Genomic DNA, 11,266 nt, shown 5'->3' on the forward strand with positions numbered 1-11,266 from the left:
AGACTGAACTTCCACTGCTTTGCTGTCTCGCTGATGGAGGAACATTTTGTGTAACTTGCTGGTGATACAGCAAGGGGCGAGTGTGGAGCTCTTCCCTCTGTTGCTTCCTCCCTTTCTTTTGCCCAATCACAATACAGCACATCAGCACATCTGTGTCTGCACCTGTCAAAATGTGGCTGCAGAGTAATGACATGCCAGTGGCCCATGAAGGCAGGTAAAGCAGACAAAGTCAAGCACTGCCAGGCTGCCCCGCACAAGGAAAGAGTAAGAGCGCCACAGACCCTGCTTAAAATCCAAGGTCCCGATCCTACTGTCCGGGTATCATTCGTTTAGTTTTTATTTTCTTATTAATTGTTATTTGGGGTTCTGACGTCCCTTAGTCAACTCTATCTGAGATTTGGTGTGTATACTTTGCTTGTACCTCTGTTGAGCATCAATTACTGATTTTATTTTATCTACCATATTTTAACGAGAGGAATGAGTGCAGAAAGAAAGAATAATGGAAGATAAGAGCATTTGCTGCTGGTCAATTTTTAAAGTGGAGGTGTGTAAATATTTCCCACCGAAATGGCTGAGCAACCAAGTCTAGTTAGGGAGCCCGAAACAATGAAAAGGGTTCTGAGGGCTCTCCCTCCGGGAAATTCTTTTGAACAATGCGCTAAAATGGTGCATTTTACAGCACACTTTCTGTAACAAAATGGGTAAAAATCCAGACAGTTTGCAATAGGTTTTGTAGGTTAACTCTAGAAAGTGCACAGGATAATATCCCAATTAATGCGCATGATGCCTTTGCCCACAATATATGCCAGTATAAAAACAGTTTCATGCTGGCCGTGCCCATACATTTTCAGGCTGGCTGCACCAATCTCTGGCAGTATTTCCATATAAAAACATGCTCATGTTTGCTGAGCGCATGATACCAGTAATAATACTATAAGAAATAATTTCCACTCCAGCTCTACCTGTACATGGCAGTATCTCTATATAAGAACTTCTGTTGTCTTTGCCTTTAAAAATTCCATGCCACAATAAGAAATCATGTACAAACCAGCTGCACCAATGTAGGCCTGCCTAGACACGTAGTAACACTTAACAGGCATCCTTTACCCTTGATGCCCAGATTACCACAGTACGAAATTATAGCCAGGCTAGCTGTAGATGCCTACTCGTTGGGCAAATATGCCAGTCTCGCCACTTAACAACATTTATCATGCTTGATTCATCAAAGATGTCCAATAAAAAATGTCATGGCCAAAAAGAAATATCTAAACTGGCTGCACCAAACTGCTAGTCTAACAACGTAATAACACTTCCCATGCTTGATTTACATATAGATGCCTAGTAAGAAATGCCATGATGCTGAATTATCCGCACCCTGCCTTCCCATTCCCCCCTGACCTGCCAAAATCAGTGCCCCTGCACCACAAACACAAGTGCATGCGTGCACATTCACTGGCCTATTCACACACAGCATTCACTGGCTTATTTACAGGCACACACATGTCACTTGCACTTGTTCATTCACACGAGCATCCATACATCACACACTCACTAGGCACACGTACATGCATAGATAAACACATGACATACATTAAACTTTAAAGCTTATCTTCTGCCACGGTTGGGATGAACCTCGCCACCGGTGCCTCCCTGAATGCCCTCTGTCTCCCACAGTACTAACAGGAACCAGGCAGCAAAGAGTACTTCCCGGTTCCTGCACATGTGGATAGGAGCCGGAGCACTCATAACACACTGCCCCATCCCGTCTCAATGTGCAGTGAGGTTTATGAGTGGCCCCTTGGCTCATTCAGATGTGATGTTTCCCAGCCTGCATCCCCAATGGGCAATGCAAGGCTGCAGAGTTAAAGCATATCCAGCAATGCATGGTTCATTGGACATGCCTGCTGGGGAACAGAAAATGTCGAGGGGAAATCATGTTTCCCTTTAGCAGTTTAAGCTGTGGCTCTTTCATTATGGGCGAGGGTACTGGTGGGTCGGTTCCCCTTGCCCATTATGGATGAGCCGCCAATGGACAAGACCCCAATCATTTCCCAAAGCCTTCACACGGCCACCTGTTCCTAACTTCCTTATACATTGGGGAGCAATACATATACAAATCAAGACTAAAACAAGTTTAGACAAGCCACAAGTCAAGCCCTCCCTGGGATTTTGGTTTGGTTGGACACCTGAGGCAAGAGAAATCTCTTGCCACTGCTTGCATGATTAGGAATTAAATCATTGTTGCATAAGAAGGTTGTTACACATGCATTAACTGGAACCATCATGTATTTTCATGCATTTCATGCACCGAGTTTCAAACTGTAATACTTGTTAGATGTATTTCCAATGATAATCTTAGATCGCTCCTGCACACTGAGTTCACTGAACATGCATTTGCCGAAATGCTAGCAACTCGGATGTCTAGCACGATGGAGTGCTCTATTATTTTTGTGCTTGATGTTGCCCAATGAGAACTAGTTCAGTTCTTAGCTTTCCACTCGCATTTCCTCTCCATTCCTGTGTCCCATCATTTTCCTTGATTCCTGAGCGTTACTGGGTGTAATATCACTTCAAAATAGTTACACGTGTGCTATGATTAAAAAAGCACTATGCACACAATTTTACCAATTACAAATATAGAAATTCAATGTATTTGGATCGATCTGAGGACGTGGCCATTGGAGTGACAACGATTACATTCATTAATCAGTGTTCTTAGAGGCATACTTAATTCTCCCTTCCCAATAGATTCCTGTTGAAGGGTGACCTTTCATATACTTCGGGGTTGGGTGCTGGCAGTCCATGTTTTGCCAGCAGTTTATATTTGCAGTGTTGGGGAATGGGAATAATCCTTAGCTTAAATGAAGAGGAGAGGCATGTATGTGTTGCTCTTGGTTGATGTACATTGCTGACATGGTGCACTCCTGGTCTAGGTGTGTTTGCCCATATAATCTTCATACACTTTGTGCCACTATGCAGCGTGACGGAAGGCCTGCCACATTTATTTCTTGGATGCCTCGTTTCTGATCTTCTTAGGCCGCAACGTGTTCTCTCCTGCTTAAGAAGAGAAGGATTCTTGGACAATACAAATGCTGCTCTGTCATTTCTTCTGGGGGACTTTAATACAGGCATCATCAAATCAACTGCAAGTTTCATTCATGGGGCCTGGCGTCACAGAGCAAAGATCATTAGCCTTTGAGCATAGAGTGTTTTCAGCTGTATGCACTGTGAGGCTGCGAGCGAGGATGCCTAACTCAGGATTATTCTGGCCCCCTCCTCGCTCTCCCCACCTACCAAGAGTGATCACGGTCTTAGTGTCAGTTTTAAGAATATGTAATCTATAATTATGTAATTTTATACTTCAATAAGGGTTTTATTAGATGGATGGCACCGATATGTTCTTATTTCATATTTTTTAAGCTTGTTGTTGCTTTTTAATATCAATTGTTTTTATCTTTTGCATTTTCTTATGCAGTCACGAAAGGCTCAATGAGTCGAAAGTGTAAATAAAATAAAATGCCAATATGCAGCCTTTTGTAAATTAGAAAACTTGTGTCCAGCACTCCACTTTGAGCATATGCTAAAAATGGGGTCTACCTCTATTGCATGGAAATAAAGACTTAGAAACTCTTCTTATTGAACTGAAAAGCTCTATTCTCAAGTATTCGTGAAAAAAGCAAGTTCCCATTCAACATATTGCAAATAGTGAAAGAGCACGAAATTTAACAGTTATACAAATTATCTGCCCAATCAATGTTCATTAAAATTCTGCCGTTTCCTGAATTTGAATCAACAAAAATGTCATCATGGCTTTAAATTAGAGTCTAAATAGTGCCATGGTTACAAACGTGACTGCATAAGGTACTTCATAGTTAGTGAAAAAATAAATAACAAGTCAATAACAATTGCAAATATATAAAATATGTAAAATTTCTCTGCACTTTGTCATATGATTTGGATTTGGTTGTGGAGGAAGGAATGCACTGTGGTGATGGCATAGCTCTACGTGGTCCAAAAGGTGGGGACCTCTACATGGGCATCTGGGGTGAGTTCAATATATGCTAAACAGAGTGGATGCCCTATGTGCTGAAAAATTCAATAAATGTGTTTCAGAAAACGCATGCTGAGGACCAGAGAGTGTGTTCTTATTAAAAATATATCATTTTATTCTGTTACAATTTCTTAAAATACATAATTTTTGAACAATTATAAGACAACAATTCATTTCCAATCAACATATATTTTTGTGAACAAAAGTTTTTTTGTGCAAATAGCGCATTTTTGTGTAAACATTTCTCCTATGTGTATAGCACTGACACACCATTCTACCATTCATCTTCACAATCAAATCGAGTTTGTATAGAGACATTCTAAATAACTTTTACAATAGTAATCTTCCTACTTTGACAGTCCACCATTATGTATCAACTATAAGTATCCAAGATTATTCTAGTAGTATTCCTCTCATCATTGGATTTCTTTTTGTATAGTTTCGACCTGACATCAATTGGCCAGATTTTACAGAACCATTGGTCAACGTCTTCTTCAGGATTAGTAGACTTTTTCAAAGCCTTTATCAGTGCTTAAATAAGTTTCTACCGAACTGGGGCACACTTGCTTCACTGCTACCGAATTCGCTCAACAGTAAATAACTTCAAAAAGATTGGAACAGTTGACTGCCGCAGTTCTGTTTCTCTGCCGTTTTTTGTGTGTTCCTGAGTAGGAGAGGCCCTTGTTTTTGAAGCCAGCATTCAAGTCAAATATTGGTGGGTGAATTTGACAGTGGGGAAGCAAGTGTGTCCCAGCGCGCTAGAACACTTTTTGAAGTTATTTGCAGTTTTTATTTTCTTAATAATTGATTTTTTAACAGATCTTTCCCAAAATGTCCAGTGTGGTGTGTGGGCTGGTGGGGTTCTATAATTATATTGTTCTTAATATTTATTAAGACAATATATTGACCCGGGAGGATAGCTCAGCGGCAACATGTTCGTCTTGGAAACAAGATGACTCGAAGCAACACAGGTTCAATCCCTAGGTCTGCACTTAGAAACCTCTGGGTATTTAAGCATGTTATAAATACGCAACTAAGACAAAAAACACAATTAAGCAACTAAAACAAAAAAAAAACCAATTTCTGTAACAGCGCCTTGATGCCCGCAGGCTATGTGAGCGCTTTACAAATGCAAATAAATAAGTATTTAATGTATTATTGTGTCTTGGTGTAGGAATATATTATTATATGTACAACACATCTAGTAAAACTAATACATAAACAAATAAAATACAATAAACGTGTGTACAATTAATAGAAATAATAACTATATAATTAAGAAATTTACAAATTAGACAAAATATAATAGTATATATTACATATATTTAATTTATTGTATGTATTACATTATACATATTTAATATACACATTATAATAAATAACTATAATTGATACATATACCCCTATACAAATGTACCCCTATACAAATGGTTGCATTATTTTATATGCATCAGTGTTTCTGAATTTCTGAGGGTTTGATTTTTTTAATTTGATTTTATAATTTGTAACCTACATACCCTAAAGGGACCAGGCAAAAAATGCATCTAGACTCAGATATAAGCTGAATCAGTTTGTTGCTGAATCACACTGGCACATGTTATTGTTAAAAAGAAACTGGAATTTAGGCAAACAAATGGGTTTTAAGTTGTTTCCTGAAAGTCGACAGAGATCGAGACATTGCATCTCCAAACAAAGAGCATTCCATGCTCGAGGGCCAAAGGCAGAGAACATTCTCTCACCCGATGTGGTCGTTCTAACCAATGGGACCTGCAAGAAGTGCTGGTCTGTCGAGCGCAAGTATCGCTGTGGGCGATACAGCTGGATATTTGTATTTAGGTAGGCTGGTGCCAACTTATGGATACACTTAAACACCAGTCAGAGCCCCTTGAACAGAATTCTCTGAGAAACTGGAAGCCAGTGAATATTCGTTTGATATTGGAAAATGTCTGTTCTTCCTAATGAGAAGATCAGTCTAATGGAGGAATTCTGAGCTACTTGCAATCTTTTAATTTGAGCTTTTTTGGACCCCCACAAGGAGGGCATTGCAATAGTCAAGCCAGGGATTAGTCAATATTCCAAAACCACTATTGGCCGGTCCTTCTCTGCAATAAGAGAGAGGACTGGTTTTAAGAGTCTCAGTTGGTAATAGGCTGATTTGACCATTTGACTGACCTGTGAATTACCGTTCATACTTGACTGCAAGATGCAGCCCAAGTTCTTCACTGTGTCTGAATATCTGGTGGGAACACCAAATAGAGAGGGGCACAGGGTATTTTTTTATACCATCTTTCGTACCAGTCTCTTAGGACCCAGCAGAATAAACTCAGTTTTTGAGGGATTCAGCTGGAGTTTGTTCTCCAGCATCCAGCTCTTAATCTTGCTAGCACAAGACAAAACCAGGTTCACTCCTTCTAGCGGCTGATAAAGTTGCACATACATTTGGGTGTCATCCGCATATGAATGGTATGACAACCCAAATTCTGTGAAAATATTAAGCAGTGTTTGAATATAGATGTTAAACAACAGAGGCAAGAGCGAAGACCCCTGAGGGCACTCGACAGGCACAATATTTGAAACAAACTCTCCCATTTTTACCTGTTGGGTGCGATTGGACAAAAAGAACACAAACCATCTTAGAGCCTCGTCTGAGATCTGTACCACAGAAGACAGCCTTGAAATGAGAGTCTCAAAATCAACTTTATTGAAGGCCGCTGACAGATCCAGCATGATAAGCATGCTGACGGTGCCTTCATCGGCGGCCTCCAGCAGGTCATCCTGCTTGTACATATCTTGGGTTTGTACATATTTTTCACATATTGCCAACCTAACAAAACAAGCAAATCTAAGTTCTAACAATAGGGAAAGATAAACGTATTAAACAAATGACAGACCGATTTAATATGTTTTCAACGTGAATGTATATGCCAACGATTTAACATTTAATATCCATATTTGAAAAAGCATGTGAAACTTTATATCCCTTTGAGCTGCAGTAAATTTAACTAAGCATTTCTGTCAATGGTGGTTATTCTATCACATCAATTCTGAGGCATTATTCCTCGCAGCACAGATATTGCAGAATTGCTTCTTCTGCAGCTATTCCTTCTTGCATGCTTAGGATAACTGACTTGCCACATATATTTTTATTTTATTGTGCATTTGTTAGGCGCTTATAAATCAAAATTGGGTTTCAAAGCACCACACATAACATGCTATAGTTTTAGAATCAGCTCACGGGTGGCTGGGCTGACATTCTCAGAATCTTCTGATACAATGCAGGATTCATGGTTGTGTGATAACATCAAGCCGTCCAGCTCAAGAGACAGCAATGAAGTCACAAACCTTGACTCTCGCACTGGTGCGCTGGACGGTAGGATGACGTTGTTCTGTTAGATCAGTGCTTGGTTTCATCAAACATTACATTTCTCACTGATGCCAACACGTTATGCCTCCTCCTGGCTATCTAACATTGTAGGAACACTGTTCTGGGTCAGTTTTTCTGACAGCTTAGTCATGAGCACTCACATTAGTCAAGGCAATAGTTGCATGCAGGTCTATGGTTGTTTTTCTGGGGTTCTTTGTGACTTCCTTGTTGATTGTCGGTTTGTCTTGGAGATATTTTGGTAGGGTGATTGCTCCTGGGTAGAGGGACCATGGCCATGAACTCTCCATTTGTCAGCTATTTCCTTGACAGTAGATTGGTAAAACCCCAAATCCGTCCAAATGTTTTTGTAGCTGTTTCTAGATTGATGAGCATAAATAAAAGCTTTACTGAGGTCCATTTAGATTTATTTTGATCATATTTCCACACCGTAGTGCGGTCAAGATCAACCCACAAGGTTTCTGAGTGTTTTATAGGCGGATGCCTCTCAAACAAAACATGGAATTCCCAAAAAATAATTGACGTTCAAAAACATATTCTGAACACTGTGGGCCCGATTTAGGGAAATGTGTGCAGAAATCCTGCAGGATCCACGTGCCGAGAAGAACACTGAGCGGGCCTCTGCGGAAAAAAAATGCAATGTACTGCGCAAAGTAACCATATTTGCAAGTTGGGCCCGGAACGCCCCTGACGCGCCTCCACACAAAGCAAAAACAGCCAGGACAGGTACCTTTGTGTACTCCCCCGGGTGCGAATACATGCACCCTTCAAACAGGTCCCCCGTAACTGTATTTAGCACCCCGACCACAAGTATATGAACAATCATACCTCGGTTGAAAGTTAAATAAAACTGCGTACGAACCCCCGTAAACCATTCCTGCACCCCGCTACACTGCGTACGTGCACCCCTAAATTAGATTGGAACCACGGTTAGGTACTCGCACAGCGGAATCCAACATGCAAACTAACCTCTGCGGTGCGATTCCTATGCGCAAGTGTACTTACGTCTGCAGCCCTCTGCACAAGCCGCACCCATGCTCTGCGTGGAGTCTCGCGCAAGTCCCTCGACAGCTCGCAGGGACGTGCCCAGTCTGCCCAAACTCCACGCAAGTCTAGGAAAAGTACTTTGCATTCAATTCCATGAATCAATGAACATGGATTTGCGCACAGTTTGGAGCACAAGTACCCTATGTTCCATGCTAATAAGTCCATGAATCGAGGAGTGTATCTTTTAAATCATAATTCAAACTACTAAAACCTACTCCCTCTTGCAGGACAAATGAGTGTGTAATTGCCAGAATGGTTGAGAATCTAGAAGAACGAGAAATAAATGGAAAGACTGAACAAGCTGGGTGGATAATCTTCTAGGGAAGACTCTACTACTGTGTACAAACAATAGCATGTAGTGTGGTGAGGTTTTGTGCATAACTATTCAACTTCTTTGCAACTTTCCCTTCAGTGTGCTTCTATCCAATATCCAGTGCTTTTCATTATTTCTAGCAGGAGCACTACATATATAGAAAATAGGATAGACTTTTCTTCTCTGTTTATCTGCTAAAATACCTGAAGACAAATTGAAGGTTGAATGCAAGATACGCCCCCTTTTAACGGGTGCATAGGAATGTATAACACGTTTCACCAACAATAAAATGCACGGTTTGAGGGTCAGTGCTTGGAATACCACGAGGCACCACACACTGGGTCTCAGTAACCAAAACTTGAACTACGACCAACATGCTCAGGACCAAATCTGTTTGTCTATTAGCCTGAATGCTGGCTTTCCCTAATTGGTTTGTGCTACTTGTGGTCCTGTCCTTGAGGAGTTGGCCGATTTTGTGGTGCATGATGAAGGGGCCTGTCTGACATCTCTCCCTGCAAGTTGGGAAATTGGTGTCTCCAGCTCATGGCAAGGCAGCAGTGAGAAGCAAGCCTTGCGCCTTAGGGAGATCCTATCACTGAGAGGCCTGCCTTCTACAATCTGAGCATTGTTATACCATTTAAAAGCTGTTCATGCACAAGAAATGGTTTGAGGTGTGAATAGGTTCAAACCTGATTTGGTCTTCTAAAAGGACCATTGATTGCATGCCCATATGTGCCCTCCTTACACCACAGACCTTCTCGTTTATCCTTTGAAACTGGATGCAAATGGAGTCCTGCATTGTCCAGTAAGGTAGCTTAGTAAATTAAGCACTTTCTCAAAACATTTGTGTAAAGCCATCAGAACCCATGATTGAATCCGGGTAAATCTGACACATTCCTTCATCTTTCTGAGGTCGATACAATGAGTACCATTAAATTAAGTTGTAATGAACACATAATGATACAGTGCTTAGAAAAAGAGCGAACATGGCATACAATACTATATAGATTGTGATATTAATGATAGGAGTACTGGACTTGAAAGGAGTTTAGGTGTTTAGGTCACACCGTTTTTATATGTAGGTACTGCTCCCTTCTTGCTACAACCAGGGACGGGCAACTTGCGACTGAGCATATGTTTGGACTATGACTCCCATGATCCCCCACTATTGGATGATGGGAGTTGTAGTCCAAAACATCTGGAGAGCCAAAGGTTGCAGAACTCTGCCTGTCATTGAATATGCAACAGGTTTCCCAAAACATTTGCAGCTTCTAACAATGTAAGGAGAAAAAGCGATAGCACTGAATAACAGAAATAAAATGGTGGGTATAAAAATACACAAAGTGAATTTTACTGAAAGATAACTCAGGTTTTTTCGGTACATAGATTCTAAGAAGAATAACAACATTAAGAGTTATCTTTGTTAGACCTAACTTTGTGAATGCACTTAAACATCGCTGATGGCAGGGAACTTGTGAGCAGACCACTCTACCCTGGAACCTAGAACAGATAGAACTGAAATCCAGGTCCCAATGTCCAGCTACTCCTCCTTCTCACAAGCATTATCTCCTTAAATGTCCATGATTGCGTTCCTATTATGCGAATGGAGGATGATATGCCATGCCACCTGTATGGCATCAGTATTTACCTGATGCAATTACATGGTGGATTTTCACAGTGCCTTAAAGGTGGCTTGGTTACTCTGTGCTTGGGAGGCATGTGGGGAGTGGATATGCAATGGACAGGTAGGAATCGTGAATAGGGGGCATGACGGTGTAATGTGGAGGAAGAACCCAGAAGAGACAGAAACGCCATGGAAGCTGTATAGAGGTGGGTGTGGGGCAGAAGGTTGGAATGGGGAAGGGAGTGGGGGATATGTGTCGAAATGGGGAATCCTTTCTCCATGTGAGCAAGACAAGAAGCGGGGAGTACAGGGTGAACGGGGAAGAGAGTGTGGCAGCTCAGGTGCATCAATATTCTTCACCATAATTTAATTCTTCCTTTCCTCTATTATGTTTTTTCTTCTCAAAAAGTTAATTTTAATTAATTGTTTTTCTTTCTTTCAATGCCCCTAAAATACATGCACTTTTTCAATGGCAGAAATCCTCTAAAGGATTGAAAGTTTAGGTTGTTAAAAAAAAACATGTATGGGGCGGTTCGGTTAGAGATTCATAATACATTTAGAAATCTAGTCCTTACCTATCTTTTGCGCTTTCATCATCCATTATTGTTGCCACTTCACTGCTCTCAGCTGGTGCACTTTCACTACAAAACAATGATACATGTGCTGTTTTAAATTGTGTTTATGCAATGACGTTCACAACAAATGCAAACTTTTAAGAAGCTGTGGGATGGAAATCTGAACATTGATAGATTGTTGATTGCCCTTAATAACCCAGCATGAAATTATGAGAGACAAATTCCCAGATAAGGACTACGTCTAGTTATAATAAAAGGTACCCTGAAAAAACCT

At 40.8% G+C, this 11,266-nt stretch overlaps 1 protein-coding gene across 4 annotated transcripts in view; it reads right to left on the reverse strand.

Moving 5' to 3' along the window:
* The window catches only part of LOC138467775 (uncharacterized), a 700,943-nt gene extending 689,888 nt beyond the window's left edge, over positions 1–11,055 (reverse strand). For all 4 annotated transcript variants that reach the window (XM_069608016.1, XM_069608015.1, XM_069608014.1 and 1 more), the window contains exon 1: positions 10,993–11,055. In XM_069608016.1, the coding sequence (XP_069464117.1) occupies positions 10,993–11,018 (26 nt within the window). In that variant the 5' untranslated portion in view covers positions 11,019–11,055. The remainder of the gene's footprint in view (positions 1–10,992) is intronic.
* Positions 11,056–11,266: the final 211 nt, after the last annotated feature.

Source organism: Ambystoma mexicanum, chromosome 4q (genome assembly GCF_040938575.1).
Source record: "Ambystoma mexicanum isolate Mex_15411 chromosome 4q, UKY_AmexF1_1, whole genome shotgun sequence".
Lineage (NCBI taxonomy): Eukaryota > Metazoa > Chordata > Amphibia > Caudata > Ambystomatidae > Ambystoma > Ambystoma mexicanum.